This window comes from Tursiops truncatus, chromosome 20, assembly GCF_011762595.2.
Source record: "Tursiops truncatus isolate mTurTru1 chromosome 20, mTurTru1.mat.Y, whole genome shotgun sequence".
Classification (NCBI taxonomy): Eukaryota; Metazoa; Chordata; class Mammalia; order Artiodactyla; family Delphinidae; genus Tursiops; species Tursiops truncatus.
The window spans coordinates 39314538-39338968 of NC_047053.1; the positions used below are offsets into that span (position 1 = coordinate 39314538).

Below are 24431 nucleotides of genomic sequence, written 5' to 3' on the forward strand. Positions count from 1 at the left end.
CCCCACCACCAGAAAGGAGTGAATGAAATTGGTGCTCATGCACCCCCTCCTGGCTTAGTGTGGACATGCCTCGAGGATTCCTGGGTCTTAGTCCAGCAGGACTGCAGGAATTCCGAGTTGAGGCCATCCTCTTGCGGGTGGGAACAGCTGGGCCCACTGAAGATGGCTGCAGGGACATTGCTGCAATTTTTCCTGGCGTCCAGCCTAGGCATCTTCATACCTGTCACTTTACCCCTGGTGTTCAGCTGGGGTTTCTTGATTCTGATGCAAGGGCTGCCCCATTACACAAGTTCTGGGTCTCTTTGGTGGGGACAAGAAGAAAAACCTGTGATTTGAAAGCAAGGATAAACCACAGGTCTGAGGTTCATGTAGGGTCGTGAGGAGGCAGGTGACATCTGGAAACAGCAGTGAGCGGGTTTGTGCACCCGCCTGCTAATTCTGTCTCCTCCCGAGTTACGTCTGTCTCTTTTCCTCCCACCAGCTGTGTGTATTGTGCTTGGTCTTCTTGGCTACCATAATGAGATGTCTTTTCTTCCTCAGAAAAGGCAAAGGCAGGGGTATGATTTGTGGTTTTCACTGTGGACACCGGACTGCTATTAGCAGAAAGACCGTCGCCCCATGGCCCGCCTTCACAGCAACCTCATCCCTTCCTAGCTAACGGATTCCACATGAACACTCACAGACTGGGGGCTAAAGGGACAGATTTGGGGACCAGTTTGTTGTAAGGAATTCAGTGGCGCCACAGCAGGACCCCGCGGGGTGGCTGCCCAGGAGAACGAGAACACCTGAAGTGTGACCTCATGGCCTCGGCACTGCTTGGAGAGGGACAGAACCATCTTTCTAGAACTGCCTCCCCTCGGTCACATCCCCACAGGCAAGGGAGGAGGCCCAGGCTTTCCCCTTCATTCACTTGAGAAGACATGGTTTCTGTCGTGGGGCAGGAGCACTCTCTGGACTCCCAGTTAGTCCTTCTGGGCCACTGGGTTGCCTTTTCCAGGTGCGGGAGCTGGCGGGGGTGACAGAGAACCCCCTCTGACTGCCTGAGGCTCTCCTCACATCTACTGAATCCTGAGATGCGTTTTAGTGGCCTGGGGCGTGGCGGGGTCCATGGAGGTGCCCCGAGCAGAGCCCCTCAAGAAGGAAGAACTTGCAGGGCAGCCAGTGGGGCCCCGCTGTGCCCCGGCCCAGAGAACTTCGTGTTTATCCTTTCTCAGGAAGCACCCAGCTCCCGGCTGGGAGGGAGGAGAGGGCGGGGAGACCAACAGGGAAACTGCTTCCAACTTTGCGCCGGGAGGGTGAGGTGAGCACGGCTGAGAAGGGAGGCGAAGTCAGGCTGACGCTGAGATACCTAAGATGTCCCTGGTGGGGGCCACCCTAAGTCACCTCAAGCAGCAGCTGGTGGGCAAGGTGGTGTCAGGTGGTGTGTCCGAGGGAGCGCCCATCTGCTCACACAGCAGAACTTACGTGCCCCCGTCCCAGGCGTGTGTCCCCTGATGTAGATGAGGCAGGCAGGGTGATGCCAAGAGAAGGGTGGTGGTCCCTCAGGCGTCTGAGAACGTCTGCAGCTTCTCCATTCACCCAGTCTGAAGTTGGAATTGTTTGTGTGATGAGCCAGCCAGAGGTCAGAGTTCCAGATACCTCACAGACCCCAAGGTGAGTTGCCCACCGTCTGGCTGTACGCTGTTGAGCAGAGTGAAATACCATCGCCGTGTGCAGACACAGCGTACCCAGCGTGGAGGATTCAGTCGTCACAGCAGTGGGCAGGAAGCAGGAACCTGCCCCCATCCCCACCGCATTCCCCCAGAGGAGGCCTCAGGAGCTGGGCCCTCTTCTCCAGGTGTTGGGGCTCAGGGCTGAGTCCTGTGACTGACTGCAGTTTGAAATACCCTCTCCTGGATCGCATTTACTCTGAGGGAGGCTTGGCCGAGACACTGATGGGAATCCTCCACGGGCCGGGAGGCTTTGGGGGCCTTGGTGTGGCCCCCAGAATGTAGGGTCGGGGAGAAGGCTGCCTGTTCTTACGCCCGCACAGAAAATTCTGTTCCCCTCTTCTCCCCAGCGGGTGGAGCTGGCCGCTCTGCAGTCAGCTCCTCAGCCAGCGCCCCAGGGCTGAAGGGGCCTCTGAGGACATCTCGGGGCTACCAGCAGACAGTCCTCTTCCCACTCCCTTTTCCCTGATTCCTCCCTTATCTCGGAGGGAGGCCGCCCTGGCTGAAGGCTGAGTGAGGGGCATGAAGGTGGAGAGCGTCTTGGCGCCCTGCTGTGCAGTCACAGTCAAACTGCTGCCTGCGGCCTGCCCCAGGGATCTGGGGCCCCCAGAGTCACACAGCACTGAGTGGAAACTATTCCTCAGGGCAGCTCTCCTTGGCTTTCTTATCCTCTGAATCATGCATTTTTCTGCCCATATTTGGTGGTGATTTGGTTGCTGGGCAGACATCCAGGACGAAGTCGCAGCCTGGCTCTGCATACAGGCGTGTGCTCCTTCCTGCCCCCTCAGAGTTTGAAGGGCCCAGGGAGACCATCGGGGATGGATGCTGGGCTGCCGGGGAAGGGAGCTAGAGCTGTTTTTCCTTTCAGTCCCCAAGAGAAGAATTCTTTCTTAGATGCTTTTGTAGTTGGAGGATGTTTTTGCCGTTGCTTTGAGAAGACTTCCCCTCCTAACTTCCCCCTTTCCTGGGAATTTCCTCCCCTAAGTCGAAAGCCTCCACTGTTCACTAGCAACCCTCCCTTCTCCTTCCTCCCCCAAGAAGAGAAATAAACAAGAAAACAGTGGCGCCTGCCAGGGTTCCTTGCGCTGAGCTGGTGGCTACTCACAAGCTTCCCTTGGAGGTCCGCTGTGGGCCCTGCCAGGAAGGGGGTGTTGGGGGGACTCTTTTTCATCTTTAGAGGCTCAGGCCAGCTGAACGTTTTTTGCGCATGGCCCTCTGCAGAGAGTTTTGCATAAACACACTCTCCGCTGAGCAGGACGGAGCAGGAACTGAAGCCAAACCAGCGCACTGGTGTGCACTCTTGCCGAGGGCAGGCCCTGGGCGACACGAGTAGGAGGTTGTGTTAGGATTAGGGTTGTGTGTGCCATGAGCAGGCCAAGGTCTGGGCTTTGTGGGCGGCAGGAGGCTCGGGGAGCTTGGGGTTGGGTCATCTTTCTGGCCCAACTGTGGAGTCCCAAAAGGTTTCTGTGGAATGATGAGTCTCCTCTTCTCTTTCTCCAGGGTGGAATTCCAGAATAAATTCTACAGCGGGACGGGTTTCAAGTTCCTACCCTTCTCCTTCGAGCACATCCGAGAAGGGAAGCTTGACGAATAAGCCCCTCAGGGGGGCTGTGCGCCCTCTGCCCTCCCCACTCCCTCCACAGTGATTAGCTGTGCTCCGCTTGCCGTTGGTTGTGATCCCTGGGTATCAGGGCATCTGAGTCATCCCTGCCACCCTTCCCCCAGCCACCTGTGAGTCATTTAGATAGACCCAGCCCTTCCTGGGTCCCCTGCCACCTCCAGCTTTGTGTGTTGTAGTGCAGTGATTTTTCTGGAGAGAAGCGGGCCCGAGCGGTCACTCAAACCCACTCCCACTGGGCACCCTCCTTGCCCTTCCAGCCTCTGTCCAGCCCTTCCTCTGCCCCCTGGTGGTGAAGCCGTTTGTGCATTTACACAGGAGCCCAGAGCGCTTGGAGGGAGCGCCTTCGCTGTCCGCACCCAGACTTTGAGCCCCTGCTCCTGCCACTCTCCTTCCTGGTTGGGGATGGAGTGCTCTTGAACACTCCCCACTCTTGGATTAGCAGGGGTGGGTCCAGGAAGGTGGTGTTTCTGTCCTCTGCCCATCCCCTCTGGTCTTCAATGTGCTCGTTAATCAGGAATTCAGCTGGACCCAACTGTGCCAGCGTGCGTGGCTTCTCCCTGGCAGCCCCAAGGGCCCCTGGATACCCTGCACCACCTTCCTGACCCCCACCCTAAACTCACACCCTTTCCTCCTCCTTCCCAGAATGCCCCTTTAGCACCCAGCATAACATACACAGCAGGGTGGACCCAAAGCAGAGGTCCTGGCTGGCTCCTCTGGTGGCTGCTTCTCAGGCCATGCGTGGGCCACAAGCACGCCCTCGGGGCAGAGGGTCCAAGTCCATGCTCTTTCCTGGTGCAGACCCGGAGACCTTTCCCCACCCCCAATCACGAGTCTTGAGTGCGGAACTGTAGTCATCAGGGCTGGTTCTGCCTGCAGACCTGCCTTGCTCTGCCCACCGGCGCCCCTCCCCACTTCCACACCGACCCCAAGTGGAGCAAGTGGGTCCTGGGCAGGGAAAGTCAATGTCATTTACCATTTGCTGATTGGAGGCAGCTGGCAGGGCCACCAGTGCGTGCAGTTGTGAGAGCTGCGTGGCCCTGCCCTGTCAGGGCTGGTGGGGAGTGCCCCCAAAGGGCCACCACCCCTGTCGCCCCCACGCCAGGACGTAGATCTTGGGGCCTTTTAATCATGCGTTGGCACAGCAGCCCTGGCTGCCTCAGCTAAATCGATCCCCGTGCCTTCAGTGAGCAAGAGGACCCCCCTCAATTGGCCGGCCCCTTCCCACCCCACCCCTACTCCCTGCTTGTCTGGGAGCTGCTTAGCGCTGCTCACTGGACTCTCCCAGGCTGGGCCGCCCGCCCCAGCTTCACCGTGCAGTAGCCAGTGTGACCCGACCCAGCCCTTGTGCAGAGCCCCCTTCCTTCTGGTCCCTGTGGTTTACATGATGATCTTTGCTCTGTTTACGGCGGGGGTTTGAAGCAGAGTTCTTTATCACGAACCCTGCCCAAGGCCCTTCTGTTCAGACATTCCTGTGCGGAATAAAGTGTGTTTGACTCTGTCAGGGAGGCTGCTTGTCTGCGTGCCTACAGCCCCTAGCCCCTGCGTCACTCAAGGCTCAGCCCTCCTGAGCCCACCTAGTATCCTTACACCTGCCACTTCCCTCTGCCAGCATTTCTGCTTTTTCCTCTGATCAAAGACCGCAGTTGCAGTGGCCCTGGCCAGGCAGTTAGTTTGTGAAATTCTCACCTTATCTCAGGTTTCCCAAGGGCTTTCCCACTCCCTGAGCCCCACTCCCTGAGCCAAGGCAGCTTTTCAGACACTACCCATGTTGGGGGGGGGACTTGGGGACCCATCTCTGTCCTGCTTTCTGCACCACACGCAAACAGCCAGGGCAAGCAGGGACCTGGACGCCTGCCCACCCTCCTCTCCCTCTTCTGTGAGCGTGCTCTCCAAGGCTCAGCAGCCTGGCTATTTTGAGCCCTGATTGCCTCTGGCCTTGGTGTAGGCGGAGGCTCGGCGTAGGGTTGGTTCCTGAGGGCAGCTGGAAAATTCGAGGTGCTGAGGCAGGCAGCCCAAGAGCTCAACGGGCTGTCCTGGCAGGCGGGGTGGGCCAGGGCGGGCGCCTCCCCCTCCTCACTGCCATGTAAGGTGACCACATTCTTTCTCAGCCCTCCCTCTCCATTCCTCCCTCTTGGGGCCTCCAGGGCAGGGGCTGCCCAGGAATGTGAACAGCAGCCTACCAACTGCTGCTCCAGGAGGAGCAGGAACACCCTGTTCATTCCATGCTCCTCAAACCCTCTCCTCCCTGACAGGCCACCTTCCCTGGAGCAGCCCTGGGTACAACACCCAGCATCCACTCCTCAAAAAGCTGAGGGTGGACATTCAGGTAAATGAGCCCTTTTAACCTCTTCTCTGTTACTGACTCAGATAGATAACTAGGAATCAATGGACTAGAATTGAGAGTTCAGAAACAAACCCTAACATGTATAGTTGACTGATTTTCCACACAGGGGCCAAGATAATTCACTGGGGAAAAAACAGTCTTCAACAGATGGTGTTAGTACAACCGGGTACCCACATGGAAACAAATTTGGACTGCTATCCGCTATATACAAAAATTAACTCAAAATGGATCGTAGACCTAAACATAAGAGAAGTCTCAGAGGAAATCATAGGAGTACATCTTCCTGACCCTGGGTTAGGCAGTGGTTTTTAGATACGACGTCAGAAGCATGAGTGATAAAAAAGAAGATAAAAGATAAGTTGGGTTTTAGCAAAATTAAAAACTTTTGTGCTTCGAAGGACAGGATCAAGACACTCCTCACACTGGAAGAAAATATTTTCAAAGCATGTATCTAATAAGGAACTTGTATCTGGAATATATACAGAACTTTTACAACTCAGTAATAAAGACAAATACCTCAATTTTTAAAAGGACAAAGGATTTGAACAGGCATTTCTCCAAAGAAAACACGAATAGCCAATAAGTCCATGAAAAGGTACGCAGCATCATTAGTCATTAGGAAAATGCAAATCGAAACCACGAGGAGACACCACATCACACCCACTAAGAAGGCAATAATTTAAAAAAGACAATTACAAGTGTAGAGACTTCCCTGGTGGTGCAGTGGTTAAGAATCCACCTGCCAATGCAGGGGACATGGGTTTGAGCCCTGGTCCGGGAAGATCCCACATGCCACAGAGCAACTAAGCCCATGCACCACAACTACTGAGCCTGCGCTCTAGAGCCCACGAGGCACAACTACTGAGCCCGTGTGCCACAGCTACTGAAGCCCGCACACCTAGAGCCCGTGCTCCGCAACAAGAGAAGCCACCACAATGAGAAGCCCATGCACCACAACCCGTGCACAGCAACGAAGACCCAACGCAGCCAAAGAGAAATTAAAAAAAAAAAAAAAAAAGCTTACAAGTGTTGACAAGGATGTGGAGAAACTGGAACCCCCGTCCACTGCTGGTGGGAATGTAAAATGGTGCAGCAGCTTTGGAAAGCAGCCTGGCAGTTTCTCAAAATGTTAAACGTAGGATTAACTTAGGACCCAGCAATTTGACTTCTAGATATCAAGAAAAATGAAAAAATGTGCACACAAACTTGTGCACAAGTGTTCGTAGTGGCATTATTCATAATAGCCCTAAATGGAAACAACCCAAATGTTGATCAGCTGATGAATGGGTAAACAAAGGCAGTATATCCATACCATGGGTATCATTCTACAATAAGAAGGAAGGACGTGCTGATACACGCCGCAACAAGAATGGACCTCAGACACAAGGCCACATAACGTATAATTCCATTTCTGTGAAATGTCTAGAAGGGGCATATCTGTAGAGACAGAAAGCAGATGGGTGGTTGCCTAGGACCAGCTGCCGGATGGGGTTGGGGGCAGGGTTTCTTCTGGGGGATGACGAAATGTAAAATTAGATTATGGTGACAGTTGCACAACTCTGTGGCCATACTAAAAAACTGTTGAGTTGTACACTTTAAACTGGTAAACTTTCTGGTATAGATCAATAAAATGGGGCAGGGGAGGGAGGACTAGGACCTGCCCGGGAAGAAATTCCCCCCTAGCCTGGATGAGAAGACCTGGGCCAGTGGGTCACTGGCTAAGCTGAGCTTCCAGGATCTAGGGCCTTGGGCTGCCTCCAGCCCAGCCAGCTAAAGATGGGACCAACTGGGAACTGAGCCCTGGAGGGTGTGGGAATTCCCAGGAGCCCTGGGGTGGGGGTGGGGAACAGGATGGCTCCATTGCTCCTATTTTTAAGAGTCTTGGCCTTTACCCTGATCCCCTTCTGTGGAATCCCTGGACCCCAGCATCTGCTTAGTGAATCTGTGCCCCCAACCAGCGAATGCTTCCCATCCTAGAACCAATGTGAAGAGGGTGACTTTGGGCCTGCTCAGTATTATAAAGATAGGGACAATTCCATCACCACCTTCTGAACCGCCACCCCTCCTTTCCTGTCCCTCACTGGGGACCTGGGCAGGATTGTGTCTCTTTCTACCCAGGAGCCCTGGGTGGAAAGGGCATTGGAGCTCCCCTCAGATCTGAGCCTGTTTGCCTGCCCTTCCCTCTCCAGCCTACCCAAGGCAAGGCGTAGGCTGCTCCCTGGTGGCCAGACAGGGAAGGACTCATTCCTCCCCCCAGGTAAGATGGGTGGGATCCTAGCAGGGCTGTGACAGGCAGGCAACTGGATTGGCAGGGCAGACGGACAGGGATCTGGAGGGATTCTGGGGTGCATAGACAGAGGGGAGGCTGGCAGGAACGAAAGAGATGAGATAGGAGCGGAGAGAAAAAGTAATAAAATGTAGCACGTGGTAAAAGGATCAAACAGTACAAAAGGCCCTAATATAAAAGTAAGTCTTTGGCTCCAGCGTCCCAGTACCTTATCCAAAGCGAGCACTATTTACATAGCCTTAAACACACACACACACACACACACACACACACACACACAAACGGGACATACTTTACCCAGTGATTTGACATCTCTTTTTTTTTTTTAAAGAAGATGTTGGGGGTAGGAGTTTATTAATTAATTTATTTTTGCTGTGTTGGGTCTTCGTTTCTGTGCGAGGGCTTTCTCTAGTTGTGGCAAGCAGGGGGGGGGGGGCCGCTCTTCATCGCGGTGCGCGGGCCTCTCACTATCGCGGCCTCTCTTGTTGCGGAGCACAGGCTCCAGATGCGCAGGCTCAGTAGTTGTGTCTCACGGGCCTAGTTGCTCCGCGTCATGTGAGATCCTCCCAGACCAGGGCTCGAACCCATGTCCCCTGCGTTAGCAGGCAGATTCTCAACCACTGCGCCACCAGGGAAGCCCCTGATTTGACATCTTTTTTAATTTTTTTTTTTTTTTTTTTTTTTTTTGGCCGTGGGCTTGTGAGATCTTAGTTCCCCGACCAGGGATTGAACCCCGGGCCCTCGGCAGAGAAAGCACTGAGTCTTAACCACTGGACCACCAGGGAATTCCCCGACCTCTTTTTAAAAAGTACACTTTGCAGAACATTCCGAATCAGCACCAACACATCTTCCTCACTTTTCTATTTTTTTTTAGCAAATGCTTGGTATTTCATCCTATTGATGCAACTTAATTTCTTCAACCAGCCCCCCTATTGTCCTCAAAGAGTTCCCAGCTTGGTGGGGAAGACGAGAAAGACAGTGTGACACACCTGGAGTAATCGGTGACACTCTTGCCAAGCACCCATGAGCTCAGGCTGTGAATGTGCTACCAACCCCCCGGGATGGTGTCCCCAACCTGCTGCCCCTGCCAGCATCCGTCTGCCATTCTGGATGAATCCAGACCCCACAGAGAGGCACCCTGAGCCTGACGGTGGACCTGCAGCCCAATTCCCCCAAGCAATGTGTTCCCTAAGATCCAAATTGCTGGTAAAACAGGTCCTGGGAGGAGGAGAGTCTGACAAATCTCACCTGAAGCTAGAGGTGTTTGGAAGGGGGTGTTGGAGGGAGTGTAGAGAGGCCTGGGGGGCTACAAGCTATAGTTCCATGAGGACCCATCTCTCTGGGCAGGTCTAGGAGCTGCTCTCTGGGAAAGGCTGAGAGCCTTCTGATATTAGGAACTAGGTGGAACAGGGTTGCACCTCCTGAACTAGCTGCTTGCTGAGCTGGGAACAAGGCAGGGGGCACTGCAGCTTGAGTCTGCAGCTGGGGGCAGGGGGCAGAGGGGCAGAGCAAGCTCAGTGGACTCCCATGTACTCTTTCAGTCCAGGCTCTGGCAACCCTTCTCTGACCCCTTCCCTGTCTCTAAGCAGCTGCACTCAGGCCTGACAACCTGGAAAAATCTACACCTGCCTCCAAAAGGACTCAGAATCCCTTTAGAAAGTGCAGTCTTCATCAAAGGGCCCACCACTCCTGGCCATCACACAGCCCCACTCAAACCCTCCCTGCTGGTAAGCAGCCTGAAAAGTTGCATCTCTTGGGGGATAGTGGCAAAAACACTTATCTGAGAGTTAAGAGTTCCTGGTTCTAGTCCCAGACCTGCTGTCTTACTGGTCACTGATCTTTGCAGAGTCACTTCCTATCTCTGGCCCTCAGTTTCCCAGGATGTAAAATGAAGATAACTCCCATCCTGTTCAGCTGCTGCTACCGCTTACAGATCACATGAGAGCCCTGGTCACACCCACTAGGCCCCGCCCCATGGCCAGTCCAGGCTCACACGGTGCATCCCTCCTCCAGCTTCCTGACCTTTTAGTTCCTCAGATCTGCTCAGCTCTTTCTTTACCCTTCCTGGGTCTTCATATATGCATTTTTTTCTTCACAGAATGGTATTCCCCTCCCTCTTCTCCTGGACAATCCCAACTTAATTCGGATTAAACGTCACTTCCTTTTGGAAGCCTTTGGCTGGGGACCGTACACAGCATCACAAGTACAGTGGACCCCTGAACAACACGTGTTTGAACTGCCGGGTCCACTTATACAGGAATTTTTTTTCCATAAATACGTGCTACACTACTACATGGTCCGCGGATGCGGTACCCTGGATACAGGAGGGCTGACTGTAAAGTTATATTTTGGCTGCCAGAGGGTCGGCCCTCCTAACACACATGCAAAGTTTAAGGGTCAACTGCATAATGTAAATCTTTGTTTATATAAGTACTTGGTTTGTAGGTCTCCCCGGAAGAGGGGTGGCAGTGCCTGGTACAAAATCAACTTCAAATACTTATTGGGTGGTAGGATGGACGGAAGGAAAGTGATCTGCATGTGAAAGCGCGCTGTATCTGAAGGCATTTGTGAAGGACTACGAGTCACATCCGGCCCCGGACTTTTGACGTCACCAGGGTCACGCGCTCTTGCACCACGTGTGATCAGAAAACACCCTCAGGAGCTGGTGTGGAACCGGGAAGCTGGTCTCTCAGCCGCCGGCCGGTGCTTTACCTTCAGTTCCGCGTGACCTGAGGCCCTCAGCTGATTGGACGCGGCCGTCACGCCCCTGGTCCCGAGTCCCCATTGGTGCCCGGCAGGCTGAGACCGGTGGACCATGGAGACCGTGGCGGTGGCCGCGGCTCTGGGGTTCCTGCTCCTGACCGCGGCGGGGGGCTCGGCCGGGGACGAGGCCCGGGAGGCGGCGGCCGTGAGGGAGCTGCTGGTCCGGCTTCTGGGACCCGGGCCGGCGGCCTCCTTCTCTGTGTCGGTGGAGCGCGCCCTGGCGGCCGAGTCCGGCCTGGACACCTACCGCCTGAGCGGCGGCGGCGTCGGAACGCGGGTGCGGGTGCTCGGCTCCACGGGCGTGGCCGCCGCCGCGGGGCTGCACCACTACCTGCGCGACTTCTGTGGGTGCCACGTGGCCTGGTCGGGCTCTCAGCTGCGCTTGCCGCAGCCGCTGCCCGTGGTGCCGGAGGAACTGACCGAGGCCACGCCCAACAGGTACCGCGGCCGGACCGCGCCCCTCGGCTCCCTTGCAGCTCCCTGCCGCTTCCACCCACCCGGGCGCCAGCCCAAGCTGAAGTCCCCGCCCCTCCCCACCCTCAGCGCCGGGCTGCCAGGAAGCACTGGCCTTAGGGTCGCACGACCTGGCTTCAGACCCCAGGTCTGATTCTAAAAGCCTTGTATCTTTGAGCAAGTCACTTAGCCTCTCTGAGCCTCGGCTGGCTCATCTGAAAAATGGAAATAATGTCATCTACCGTGCAGTGGTGCCGCTTTGATTGTGAGGATTTGCACGGTGCGGGGTGTAGAATTTGTGGTGCATAATCGGTGATCGGTAAATGCCATTACTTTCCTCCCCCACCTCTCTCTTCGAAGATGCTTACTGAGGAATGACCCCCAGCCCTGTCACAGGCCTCTGTTCTAGCGTTTGCCCCACTACACCGAGGCGATGCATTCACACAGCTGCCTCCCCATTAGACTGTGGGGAGAGGGATTTCCCCCCTCTTCAGGACAGGGGCCAACTTTGCCATATGGCACTCAAACGCTGTACACAGAGTAGGAATGAAAACGGAATATGCTCTCCCAAATATCTGCGAGGCTAGGGAGCTGAGTGCTGGGCGCAGGTGGGTGGGCACCTTCGGAAGCTCAGACTCCACCTGGAGTGGATCCTGGAGTGAAGCAGTAGAGCTCACGTCTGGAGCCACGTCTTTCTGGGTTAGATCTGGGTGGTGTGGAGAGCTGTTCCAGGCCCGGGATGCCCTCCAAGTTCTTCCCCAGGCTGTGGACCCTCACCCTCAGCGGTGAGGGACATTATCTTTGCCTCCAGGGCCACGCCCCAGCTCACGCCCCTGCCTGCAGGTACCGCTATTACCAGAACGTGTGCACACAAAGCTACTCCTTCGTGTGGTGGGACTGGGCCCGTTGGGAGCAGGAGATTGACTGGATGGCGCTGAACGGCATCAACCTGGCGCTGGCCTGGAGCGGCCAGGAGGCCATCTGGCAGCAGGTGCGTGCCCACCATACCCCAGGCATCCCGCCTCCCCCCCTGTATCTGGCACATAGAGAATAGGGCTCCAGGACTGTTGGTAGCAGGAGTGATGGCTCCAGCCTCCCAGCTTCCATGGTTGAGACAAACACACAGGAGCACTTACCCAGGGCTGGACCCCAGCACCCTACTGTAAACACTCTAAGAAGCCGGCCTCCCCTCTCTCCCCACCCTCACGTGGGTCAGTCAGCTGCCTCTGTGGATTCTGTCTCATTAGCAGCTCTTGATCTGCCTTGTCTTCTCCATCCTTATCCATGACCCCAGTTCAGGCTCTCATCCCCTCTGCCTGGACCCCAGTCTGCCAGAGCCTCTGAACAGCATCAACCAAAAAATAATGCAGGAGGCTGCAAATAAGAAGAGTTTATTTGGGGTCTTTACTGACTGCAATTTGGGAGACACGGGCTCGGGTAATCCTGAAAGAGTGTCCTGAGGAAGAAAAAGAGGGGCTAATTTTTTTTTTTTAAGCCATGAGATTGTTAAAAATTGCCTCGTGAGAATTGTGACTGACTCTGACGTAAGCTGGAAAATATTTGTTCATAAGGAATTGAGAGTTATTTTAGGGTAAGAGTCCAATAAGTATCTTGAATTTCTCGCAGGCTCTTTGGATAACTTGATCAGATCAAAAGGTCAGATTCCATCCAGTCTGAGACGTGAAAAGTTACACTGCCTTAATGGCCTCCCGGCCATGAGAGCTTAGAGAGCTCTCTAAGCAACATTTTCCTTTCAAAGCAAGACTCCTCACTCTCCAAGTTCCACCAGAGTGTCCTTTCCGAATTGCAAATCTGGTGGAGACCTTCCACTATTAACGCACTCAAGAGCTCCCCATTGCCTTCAGGCTTTGCCCGGCCTGGGAGCTTCCATACCTGAGCCCTGAGCGCTCTGGCTACACCTGGGGCTGCTTAAGCTCCCTGCAGAGCTGCCCTCACCCATCCTTCTAGCCCTCCTTGCTCCATGAAGCCTTCTAAGGCCCCTTCCACATCTTGGGGAGAACCCCTTTGTGCCTCACCTCACCCATGCAACAAGGGTGACATTCCCAAACTCACCTGGTCACGGATCTGTTTCTTCCAGACTTTGGGCTCCTCGCAGGCAGGGATCGGGTTTTGTCTTAGTAACCGTAGGGTGCAGCCCAGAGAAGAGATGAACGTGCGTATGTTGAGTGAATGGATCAATGAATAGAGATAAATGATTTACAAGTGTGGGGCTCTCCCTCCTCCTCAGGTGTATCTGGCCTTGGGCCTGACCCAGACAGAGATCGATGAGTACTTCACTGGTCCTGCCTTCCTGGCCTGGGGGCGCATGGGCAACCTGCACACCTGGAGTGGCCCCCTGCCCCCCTCCTGGCACCTCAAACAGGTTTACCTGCAGGTAAAAGGATGGGGAAGGGAAGGAGCAGAATTGGTGCTGGACAGGTACAGGCCTGGGGTTGGGGGTGGTGTTTGGCCCACCCCGGGGCCCTTAACTGAATGGTGGGGACTCCGTGTGCCCCGAGAGAGTGAGGGCCTCCCGCCTCGGGGGACCGTGCTCACTGCCGCCCCTCCCGTTCCTCGCAGCATCGGATCCTTGACCGGATGCGCTCGTTTGGCATGATCCCCGTGTTGCCAGCGTTCGCAGGGCATGTCCCCAAGGCTCTCACAAGGTGAGGTCCCCCCTCACCCTCCATTCAGCTCAGAGAGAGAATTTATATTCCCCTGCCAGGCACGAGTCAAAGAAAAATAAGCTCTAGATGTAGGCCTGCGCTTGATTCCTGGCTCTGTTACTGACTAGCCACGTGACCTCGGACAGATGCCGTGACTGCTCTGTGCCTTAGTTTCCTCACTTATAAAATGTATATATGACTTGGCATGTAGTCTTAGCAAACGGCAGCTCTTAGTGATGGTAGGGGTGCACTGGTCTCCTCTGTCCTTCCTGCCCCTCTGTTCCTCTGTGCTACCCACCCATCCTCTGCTGCGGCTGGCAAAATTCTTCAGGGCCCAGCTGAGACCTCCCCTCCTTCAGGAAGCCTTGCAGGGGGTGCCCCCAGCATTGGTTACCACCTCCCTCATGCACATGAGCACCTGGTTCCCACCACTGTCAGCGCTCAGCACGCGTGGCCGGCCTCACTGGCCACTCCTTGGCCTCCCCAACTGGACAGCAGGAACCTCATTCGTACGTTCAGCCAACGTTTGTCAGGCTATCCGGGGCTGCCCAACCAGGCCCTGTGCTGGGGCCTGGGGATGCAGCCACAAAGGTGCACAGAGGCCCCGCCCCCAGCGGGAGATACGTTGCCAGGGGGATACAATACAGTGATAAGGGCAGGGATATATGTGGGCCCAATTCTCTGTCAAGGTCACTTCTGCTTGGGGAAGGGAGGGTGCAGCAAGGGCTCAGAGCAGAGGTGATGTCATTTGTTTCAGCCAGTGGGAGGGGGAGAGACAGCAAAAGCTTTCCAGACAGGTGAAACTTAAAGGATGTCGAGGAGAAACCAGATGCATAAGCGGGGAGGGAGGAGGAAAGGGCTCCAGGCACAGGGCACAGTATGTGCAAAGGCACAGAGGCAAGAACGACCCAGGAACTGCAGAAGTTAGTGAGGCTGGAGATGACGACTGGTCAGCCTCCAGTAAATGTCTGAACTGTCTCACACACACACACACACACACACACACCCCCAACTAGGGTGTTCCCTCAGGCCAATATCACCCAGATGGGCAGGTGGGGACATTTCAACTGCTCGTACTCCTGCTCCTTCCTCCTGGCTCCGGAAGACCCCCTATTCCCCATGGTGGGGAGCCTCTTCCTGCGGGCGCTGACCAAAGAGTTTGGCACGGATCACATCTATGGGGCCGATACTTTCAACGAGATGCAGCCACCGTCCTCGGAGCCCTCCTACCTGGCTGCAGCCACCGCCGCTGTCTACCAGGCCATGATTGCAGGTTCGGTGCCAGGGGAGGTCAGAAAGGGAAGACCCCCCCCCCCCCGAGACCCTCAGGGAGATGGGGGTGGCAGAGGTCAGTGGGGGGTGGGAGGCAGGACTGGGAATAATAACACCTGACTGTGACACACAGCACTTTACAGTTTACCAAGCACTTCTACACACACACATCATCTTATTTAATGACACTGTGGTTGAGAGGTGAGCTCTGGAGCCGATATCCTGCTCCAACGCAGGCACTGCCACTCTTCCTGCCTGTGAGACTTGCAATGAATCACCTCCCCGCCAGTGCCTCCCAGTGCCTCAGCTGCTTCATCTGCAAAATGGGCTACCTCATAAGTAGAGTAACGCCTGGCCCAGAGTAAAGTGTCGTTAAGTGCCAGCTATTGAACATATTTTATTTGGTCTCTACCTCCATGCTGAAGTAGGTAACACAGGCCAGAGGTTAGGGGATGCGCCCCAAGCTGGTAGGTGCCCTTCTAGATGCACAAATGTGAACCCAGCTCTCCTTCCTGCCACTTACAGGGGAAGGGCAGAGAGGGGCCAGGTCAGGAATGGCTTGGGGAGGCCTCTGTGTCAGCCAGAAAGGAGCATATTGGCTCAGGCTTTGCACAGCAATGCTCCAGGTGTGACCCGGGACGGCAGCATCAGAATCACCCTGGGGCCTGTCAGATGTGCAAATTCTCAGCACCTCCCCTACCTCCTGAATCAGAATGCCTGGGGCTGGGGCCCAGCCCTCTGGGTAATTCTGATGCTCTGTAAAGCTTTACAGCATACCCTGGCACTCCCAGTGGGAGGAGGAGGAGATGGGAAGGACTCGTGCTGTGGAATGCCCTTCTGGCCGCGGTGGGGCGGGGCGGTGTGGGTTTCAGGGGAAGGAGTGTCCTGTGATAGAGTCATTTAACTTCTCTGGACCTCTGTTTCCTCATCTGTACAATGGGGTGAATGCTCTCCTGCCCCCTCTCCTCTTACCACCCTCTTTTCTGTCCCCACTGCCCCACCACAGTGGACCCTGACGCCGTATGGCTGCTCCAAGGCTGGCTCTTCCAGCACCAGCCCGAGTTCTGGGGGCCCGCCCAGGTGGGGGCCGTGCTGGGGGCCGTGCCCCGTGGCCGCCTCCTGGTTCTGGACCTGTTTGCTGAGAGCCGGCCCGTGTACGTCCGCACAGCCTCCTTCCAGGGCCAGCCCTTTATCTGGTGCATGCTGCATAACTTCGGGGGCAACCACGGCTTGTTTGGGGCCCTGGAGTCTGTGAACCGAGGCCCCACAGCCGCCCGCCTCTTCCCCAACTCCACCATGGTAGGCACGGGCATGACCCCTGAGGGCATCGGCCAGAACGAGGTGGTCTACGCCCTCATGGCTGAGCTGGGCTGGCGGAAGGGCCCAGTGGCAGATCTGGGGGCCTGGGTGACGGGCTTTGCAGCCCGGCGGTACGGCGTCTCCCATGGGGACGCAGAGGCAGCGTGGAGGCTGCTTCTCAGGAGTGTCTACAACTGCTCTGGCGAGGGCTGCAGTGGACACAATCGCAGCCCGCTGGTCAGGCGGCCGTCCCTACAGATGGTTACCGACGTCTGGTACAACCGATCAGATGTACTGGAGGCGTGGCGGCTGCTGCTGACAGCCACCCCCGCCCTGGCCTCCAGCCCGGCCTTCTGCTACGACCTGGTGGATGTCACTCGCCAGGCAGTCCAGGAGCTGGTCAGCTTGTACTACGAAAAGGTGAGGACCGCCTATCTGAACAAGGAGCTGGTTCCCCTGATGAGGGCAGGAGGCGTCCTGGCCTATGAGCTCCTGCCCGCGCTGGACAAGGTGCTGGCTAGTGACAGCCACTTCCTGCTGGGCAGCTGGCTGGAGCAGGCCCGGGTGGCTGCCGTCAGTGAGACTGAGGCCCGCTTCTATGAGCAGAACAGCCGCTACCAGCTGACCCTGTGGGGGCCAGAGGGCAACATCCTAGACTACGCCAACAAGCAGCTGGCGGGACTGGTGGCCGACTACTACGCCCCCCGCTGGCGGCTCTTCACGGAGACCCTGGCTAAGAGCCTGGTCCAAGGCATCCCCTTCCAACAGCACCAGTTTGACAAGAATGCCTTCCAGCTGGAACAGACCTTCGTCCTCAGCACAAAGAGGTATCCTAGCCAGCCCCAAGGAGACACAGTGGACCTGGCCAAGAAGCTCTTCCTCAAATATTACCCCCGGTGGGTGGCTGGCGCCCTGTGACAGATCAAGCACCCTTGGGCCATGTTTTCCCCAAATTCCAGGCCTGGGCAGGTTCCCAGGGCCTGGGGCTAGGCAAGCAGCACAGGAGTTCCCCAGGCCTGGGTGAAGGAATTCATGCTGATGGCATCAAGCATGGAAGGTTTGGAGGGAGCCGAGCCGCCTTCCTCCACTATCCCAAATGTGGGATCAAAGTACTGTTTTAATACAACTTAATAAACTGATGAATCACCTGGACCTGTGTGTCAGAATGTCACTGCCATGATGCCGGGGAGGACTCAGGGCTATAGCATGGACACTGGTCAGGTCAGGCCTCCCTGTCCCCTTACCTCAGCTTCCTCGGGTGTTTTGTTTGTTTGTTTCATTTCATCAGTTTTGTTGGTCATATATCCAGAATTCATTATATAAATCTTTCAAAATAACTAGATATTACAAGAATATCTACAATTCAGCTCTGATTGTGCAAATACTTGACACAGGAAACCTTTTTTACAAATAATTATTTTTCTTATAAGAATACTTTAGGGCTTCCCTGGTGGCGCAGTGGTTGAGAGTCCGCCTGCCGATGCAGGGGACGCGGGTTCGTGCCCCGGTCTGGGAAGATCCCGCATGCTGCGGAGCTGCTGGGCCCGTGAGTCATGGCCGCTGAGCCTGCGCGTCCGGAGCCTGCGCTCCGCAGCGGGAGAGGCCACAACAGTGAGAGGCCTGCGTACTGCAAAAAAAGAAAAAAACAACAAAAAAGAATACTTTAGTACAACACTGCTATATTTAAAATGAATAACCAACAAGGACCTACCATATAGCACAGGGAACTGTGCTCAATGTTATGTGGCCGCCTGGATGGGAGGGAAGTTTGAGGGAGAATAGATACATGCATATATATGGCTGAGTAGCTTTGCTGTGCATCTGAAACTATCACAACATTGTTAATCAGCTATGCTCCAATATAAAATTAAAAGTTTTTTAAAAAGAATACTTTAGCACAGAAAATAAGTCTCTATATATCTTACAGCAAATTTTATGCAGTGTTTTTTACCAATTCAACCATCATTTCAGGTTTCCTATCATAGCACGTCCATCACATCCCATAAACCAAACTATAATCTGCTGCTGCTTCTCATTGTCATTTACCACTGAGAGTCACATTGTTAAGAGTTTTTAGGCTTCTTCTTCTAATCTTTCCTGATCTGAAAGAATTCATGTATTCAGGCTAGAAGAGGTAATTTAAACAACATTCCTTCTAAATCTAACTTGTATTGGGTTAATCGCTGTGCTCGGTGAAGCATCTTTTCACTTTTCTCTTAGGCTAGACTGGCTAGTAGTCCACCCCTGCTGTATCAAGCAGAAGGGATAAAGTCCTAATATTCCTAAACGTTTCTAAACTGCAAAAACAAAACCCTAGAAACAAGAGTTAAATACAAATATTTAGAAAGCTAAAACATTTGCTAATGATGAGAAGTAGAGAATACTTTCAGATTTGAGGTCTCTCCTAGGTTGAAGAAGACATAAAAGAAAGTATAAGGATGTGGCAGTAGTTTTATATTGATAAAATATTGAAAAACTGAAAAAAGGAATCACTTAGCTCAGTGGTGTGGTGTTTCCACAGTGCCAGGAGATACAGGATCTTAGACTCTGTGGCTAGCTGAACTATTTGACATTCTTTGGATGCTGTGACTTTAAAATAGCCTAATAAATACCTTGGTCAGAACAAGTAATCATTTAGGCCAGGGTAACTTTACAGAATACTGACCATGTTTCCCTGAAGAGACAGGACACCTCCCCAGGGGAAACATTTAGTATTCGCTCCATTCCTTCAGTTACTGAGAAGTATGTCCAGTTAGCAAAAGCTTGTCTTACTTTGCAGGTAGCATGCATTAAAACCAAGAGCCTGGCAGCCATCGAGTTCCTGAGTGCTCAGCTCCAATTATCCAATATTCTTTTTTTAAATTAATTAATTAATTTGTTTGCGGCACGCCACAAGTGGGGGCTACTCCTTGTTGCAGTGCACGGGCTTCTCATTGCGGTGGCTTCCCTTGTTGCGGAGCATGGGTTCTAGGCGCACGGGCTTCAGTAGTTGTGGCGCTTGGGCTCAGTCGTTGTGGCACGCGAGCTCTAGAACGCAGGCTCAGTAGCTGTGGCTCACGGCCTTAGTTGCTCCGCGGTACGTGGGATCTTCCCGGACCAGGGCTCGAACCTGTGTCCCCTGCATTGGCAGGCGGATTCTTAACCACTGCGCTACCAGGGAAGCCCCCCTCAGTTTTAAACTAACCCCTGACCTTTGAACTGAGAACGCCCTTCCAAAACATTTACTTTCACACCCTCAGCAACAAACTTTGGCAACTATAATTGTCCCTGTGGGACAGAGGCTTGCCAGGCAAAGATCTGCCTGGGGCGCTCAGTGCCCACATGGGAGCCCACACCTCCTGTTTGCAAAGCTTCACCCTCCCTCTGACTAGCAACTTAAAGAAGGGGTGTTCTAAGTGGTAGCCTCATCTCTGCCTTGACCTAGAGTAGGTTGGGGAGAGAAGGCCAGGGATCCACAGTAGGTCTCAGCCTTGAGATTGTGCTGCAGACATAACAAGGGGTGGGGACCCACGCAGGCAGGGGCGGGGCGAAGCAGGTGATATCCATCCCAGAGACCAGCGCCCAGCATTCCCGGGGCCTCTCCCTACACAGCACAGCGCCATGGACCGCACCGTGGTGCTCATCACCGGCTGTTCCTCCGGCATTGGCCTACACCTGGCCCTGCGCCTGGCGTCCGACCCATCCCAGGGCTTCAAAGGTACATGAGGGGACTGGGGTGGAGAGACCAGCTCCTTCCTGGTCCAAGGGGGCCTAGGTAGGGTTGTAAGCCCGAAATTCAGAGCCTCGTCCTCTCCCTGAACCTCCAGTGTACGCCACGCTGAGGGACCTGATGGCACAGGGCCCACTTTGGGAGGCCGCCCGGTCCCGAGGGTGCCCTCCCGGCTCCCTGGAGATGTTGCAGCTGGATGTGACGGACGCAGATTCCATAGCCGCTGCCCGGGCACGCGTGACCGAGGGCCGCGTGGACGTGCTGGGTGAGTCTCCCTGCAAAACTAGTGCAGGAGCCTTCCTCACCCTGTGTCCAAACCAAGACGTCCCGAGGCCCAGGGAGCACGAGGGGACAGGCGGGGAGGAGGGCCGTGCATGAGGCGAGCGGAGTTCGGGCTCTCTTCCCGCAGTATGTAACGCAGGCCGGGGCCTGGTGGGGCCGCTGGAGGCACACGAGGAGGGCGCCGTGGGCTCCGTGCTGGATGTGAACCTGACCGGTACCGTGCGGATGCTGCAGGCCTTCCTGCCGGACATGAAGCGGCGACGCTCGGGACGCATATTGGTGACCGGGAGCGTGGGAGGCTTGATGGGTGAGTGGAAGCCGGGGAAGAAGCAGAGGCGCGCAGGAGGCGGGGCTCAACGGGAGAGTCGGGGGTCTAATAAAAGGGGTGGGACCTGGTGAACCTGCCCCGGGCCCCTCCCGCTCCCCGCGGCTCCCCTCCTCGACGCACCTCAGCAGCCTCCTCTCGCCTCCAAGCTCTTCCCTTCAACGCCGTTTACTGCGCCAGCAAGTTTGCAATCGAGGGTTTGTGCGAGAGTCTGGCGATTCTGCTGCAGCCCTTCGGGGTCCAGTGAGTCACCGCCCCGCCCCCGGGACCCTCTGAACACTGACTTTGGGAACCCCAGCACCCTGTTTTGTTGGAACCTCTCTCAGGCGTTCTCCCTGGCCCCTCCTTAGTGCGGCGCCCGTTTGTTGTGTGCCAGGCACAGTACTGGGCGTTTGGCACCTGCCCTCTCACGCCACCTGCCGACCTAGCTGGTGAGGCGTCGGTATTGTTAGTGGGAAGCTCAGGCCCAGAGAGGTTCGGTGACTGGCCCAAGGTCACACAGCTGTTAAGGGACCCAGCCAGGGTGGCATAATGACGCCAGAGCCTCTCTCACACACTCTCCAAGGGACGTGGGGGCTCTTTTCCGGCAGTAAACCTCTTTCAAATGCTCGGGTTACCCTAAGCGCCCGCCAGCCGGGCGCAGCCCCCCTCCGGCCCTCCCTCCCGGACTCGCATTCGCCCCCGCCCACCCGCCGCTCTCCCGCCGGCAGCTTGAGTCTCATCGAGTGCGGCCCGGTGCACACCGCCTTCCCCGAGAAGCTGGAGGGCGGCCTGGGCGGGGTGCTGGACCGCGCGGACGCCGAGACCCGCGACCTCTTCTCCCGCTACCTGAGCCACTCCGAGCAGATCTTTCTTGAGGCGGGGCAGGACCCGGAGGACGTGACCGAGGTGAGCGCCGGGCCGGACTGCGGGAGCGGGGGCAGCGCTCCGGTTCCCCAGCCCAGCCCCGGCCAGCGCGCCTCCTCCCGCCGCTGCAGGTCTTCCTCCAGGCGCTGCGCGCCCCGCGCCCGGCCCTGCGCTACTTCACCACCGAGCGCTTCCTGCCCCTGATACAGCTGCGCTTCTCCGACCCCAGCGGCTGCAGTTATGTCGCTGCTGCGCACCAAGCAGTGTTCGGCGACCAGGCCGCCGAGGGCTCAGACGGCGCCGGGGCGGAGGCTGGAGCCGGAGAACCGGGGGCACCTGAGCTCGGAGCTCCTCTTGCCGCCCCGAAATAAAGGCCTGGTTCGCCGCTGTCTCCCGCGCTCTCCTTTGCGGCCCCGGGTTGTGCGGTCTGGGGATGAAAAGGGGCTTTTCACTGCACCGCACCTGTGTGATCACTGGCGCGCGCGACGGGTGGATGATCCGGAAAGAAGGTGTTAGCCCAGGTTATACCTACGGAAACCGAGGTCCAGAAAGGGAAGGAGCTAGTCCAAGGTCACGCCTCAAGTGCGCCTCAGGGCAGGGAGAGTGGTCCCTGGATTCCCGAGGGGTGTCTGCAGCAGTAGGAGTTAGGTGGACTTGGGTGCGGGGACAGTCGGCTTGTGACTTGGCTCCCACGAGTCCTGGGACCTTAGGCAACGTCCTACCCTCTCCGAGTCCATTCTCGTGCCCGCAAAACGGGTATAATACCTATGTCGTGGATTGTGATAAGAATTAATTGAGATAATGCCCAAAAGTGCTGGTATAGAAGTCTTAATAGCAGGCCCTATTATTATTACTACTAGGGGTATTACTATTGTGATTGTGTTCCCATGTGGAAGCCAGATAGTAAGGAAGAAACAAGGCTAAATGAGCCCAAAGGAGACAGCCCCACTTACCCCTCTCCTTGCCCCCTGCCGTTAAGACAACACTCAGCAGGAGAGATCCCCCCTCGCCCAGAAGACAACACTCAGCAGGAGAGATCCCCCCTCGCCCAGAAGCTGCCTCTCACCAGGAGGTCAAGCCGAAGCTCCAGGTCTGCCCTGTGGTCCACGTCCTCCTTCCGGAAGCCAGCAAAAGGAGCTGGCGTGGCAGCAGCCACTTAAAGGGCCTGCAGGGTTGCAGAGCCAATCTCCCTCTAACCTCCTCTGAGGTTGGGTGCCGGAGGAGGGGTGGAGATAGAGACTAGGGGAGGAGGTTGCAGGCAGAGGAAAGCAGTAGGGGTGCCGCAGGAGGGGCTTAGTAAAGAACATACATTAGCAGACTCATCAGGTTCACAACACTCTGGGTAATGGCACAGGTGCCTCCTTGCGTGGCAGTGATAATGTCCGAAGCCATCCTATTTTGGAGGACAGCTTTCTCCTTAGAGGCCTAAGGATGGGCTTTGTTGGTTATCATTTAAGGCTTGCTGGATGCAGTTAGTTAGGAAGGGCACCTGTGTGTGCTGTAACATCCCCCAGGCCGATGGAGGGAAACAAGACAGCGGCCAAATGACTGCAACAGTGGAAAACAGAACGTGCCCACCTGGCCTTGAGGAGAGGGAGGTGGCAGCTTTAGGCACTGGACCTGGTTGTGCATACCATACACGTTGGCTGGGGAGGCAACACTGTCAGTTGTGAGGATGGGGGCGGGGGCGGGGGCCGCGTGGCGGGATGTGCCAGACCAGACCTTCACCTTCTCCCCTCTTTTTTTTTGGCCACGTGGCTTGCGGAACCTTAATTCCTCAACCAGGGATGGAACCCATGCCCTCAGCAGTCCTAACCACTGGACCACCAGGGAATTCCCACCTTCTCCCCTCTTTTTCCATTCCAAGTGTAGCGTGTTTCAGCAACCAACCCGTCACTGGTTGGGAGCTCCGATGCACGGCCCAGACTCCTTTGGCAGTTGCTCTGGGCATTGTTTAGAACACATAGGTCATGATGTTACTGCATTAACCAAGTCACCATATTTCAAGGGCAATCAGGTATCCTTGGCAATATGCCATCCCATACAGGCTTTGCATTGGCTGTTTTTTCAATGCACCCAATCTGCTGTATCTACTGAAGGGTCAGTTGCTAGGGCTTGTATCCTGGCTAGGGCATCAGCTTCTGATTGCCAGGGGATGTCAGTGCCTTATGAGCCAGGATGTGGAGGACAGTGAGGACTGCCTCAGACTCGCGGATGAACTCAAATGTCTTTTCACACATCTTGTACAAGGGCTGATTTCTTTTTTTTTTTTAATTTATTTTTGGCTGCACTGGGTCTTCATTGCTGCGCGTGGGCTTTCTTTAGTTGTGGTGAGCGGGGGCTACTCTTCGTTGTGGTGCACGGGCTTCTCATCGTGGTGGCTTCTCTTGTTGTGGAGCACAGGCTCTAGGCACGCGGGCTTCGGAAGTTGTGGCACGTGTGCTCAGTAGTTGTGGCTTGCGGGCTCTAGAGCGCAGGCTCAGTAGTTGTGGCGCACGGGGCTTAGTTGCTCCGCAGCCTGTGGAATCTTCCCGGACCAGGGCTTGAACCTGTGTCCCTTGCATTGGTGGGCGGATTCTTAACCACTGCGCCACCAGGGAAGCCCGAGGGCTGTTTTCTGATCAGCCATCTCTCAGCTTCCCTTTGTCCAAACCATAGGGTTAATCCCTTTAGAACAGCCCAACTGTTCTGAGTTCAGCCCATTGGCTGCTGCAGTTCGTTCCTGTTTCCAGCCAGATGGTGTCAGTGTTGGGCAGAATAGCAACTGCAGTCCATGTAGGTGGGTTGCCCCGACTAGACCCAACTGTATACCAGGCATCAGCGGGGATCCCTGCCCCCACCCCGCCTCTCTACAG

General features: G+C 55.6%; 3 protein-coding genes across 15 annotated transcripts in view; all 3 read left to right on the forward strand.

Annotated features, from left to right (window-relative positions):
* Positions 1 to 10084, forward strand: part of ATP6V0A1 (ATPase H+ transporting V0 subunit a1) — an 85589-nt gene extending 75505 nt beyond the window's left edge. For 9 of the 12 annotated variants that reach the window (XM_033847234.2, XM_033847233.2, XM_033847238.2 and 6 more), the window contains one exon: positions 3210 to 4828. In XM_033847234.2, coding sequence (XP_033703125.1) covers positions 3210 to 3303 — 94 coding nt within the window. In that variant the 3' untranslated portion in view covers positions 3304 to 4828. Of the gene's footprint in view, positions 1 to 540; positions 4829 to 10059 lie in introns of those variants that run through there. The other 3 variants (XR_004523768.2, XM_033847237.2, XM_033847236.2) reach the window with 3 other exon arrangements.
* Positions 10085 to 10228: 144 nt separating this feature from the next.
* Positions 10229 to 17780, forward strand: NAGLU (N-acetyl-alpha-glucosaminidase). Its single transcript, XM_004319143.4, has 6 exons — positions 10229 to 11162; positions 12021 to 12168; positions 13426 to 13572; positions 13758 to 13843; positions 14860 to 15116; positions 16122 to 17780. Exons 1-6 carry the CDS (start codon positions 10777 to 10779, stop codon positions 17330 to 17332), a joined length of 2235 nt encoding a protein of 744 aa, XP_004319191.3. The 5' UTR covers positions 10229 to 10776; the 3' UTR covers positions 17333 to 17780.
* Positions 17781 to 19518: 1738 nt separating this feature from the next.
* Positions 19519 to 21983, forward strand: HSD17B1 (hydroxysteroid 17-beta dehydrogenase 1). Of its 2 annotated transcripts, none has more exons than XM_073798378.1 (6): positions 19519 to 20111; positions 20221 to 20388; positions 20533 to 20712; positions 20880 to 20973; positions 21441 to 21618; positions 21806 to 21983. In XM_073798378.1, exons 1-6 carry the CDS (start codon positions 20015 to 20017, stop codon positions 21914 to 21916), a joined length of 828 nt encoding a protein of 275 aa, XP_073654479.1. In that variant the 5' UTR covers positions 19519 to 20014; the 3' UTR covers positions 21917 to 21983. The 2 variants fall into 2 exon arrangements, with proteins under 2 accessions (XP_073654479.1, XP_019794896.1); XM_019939337.3 differs by having other exon boundaries at positions 19521 to 20111; positions 21708 to 21981.
* Positions 21984 to 24431: the final 2448 nt, after the last annotated feature.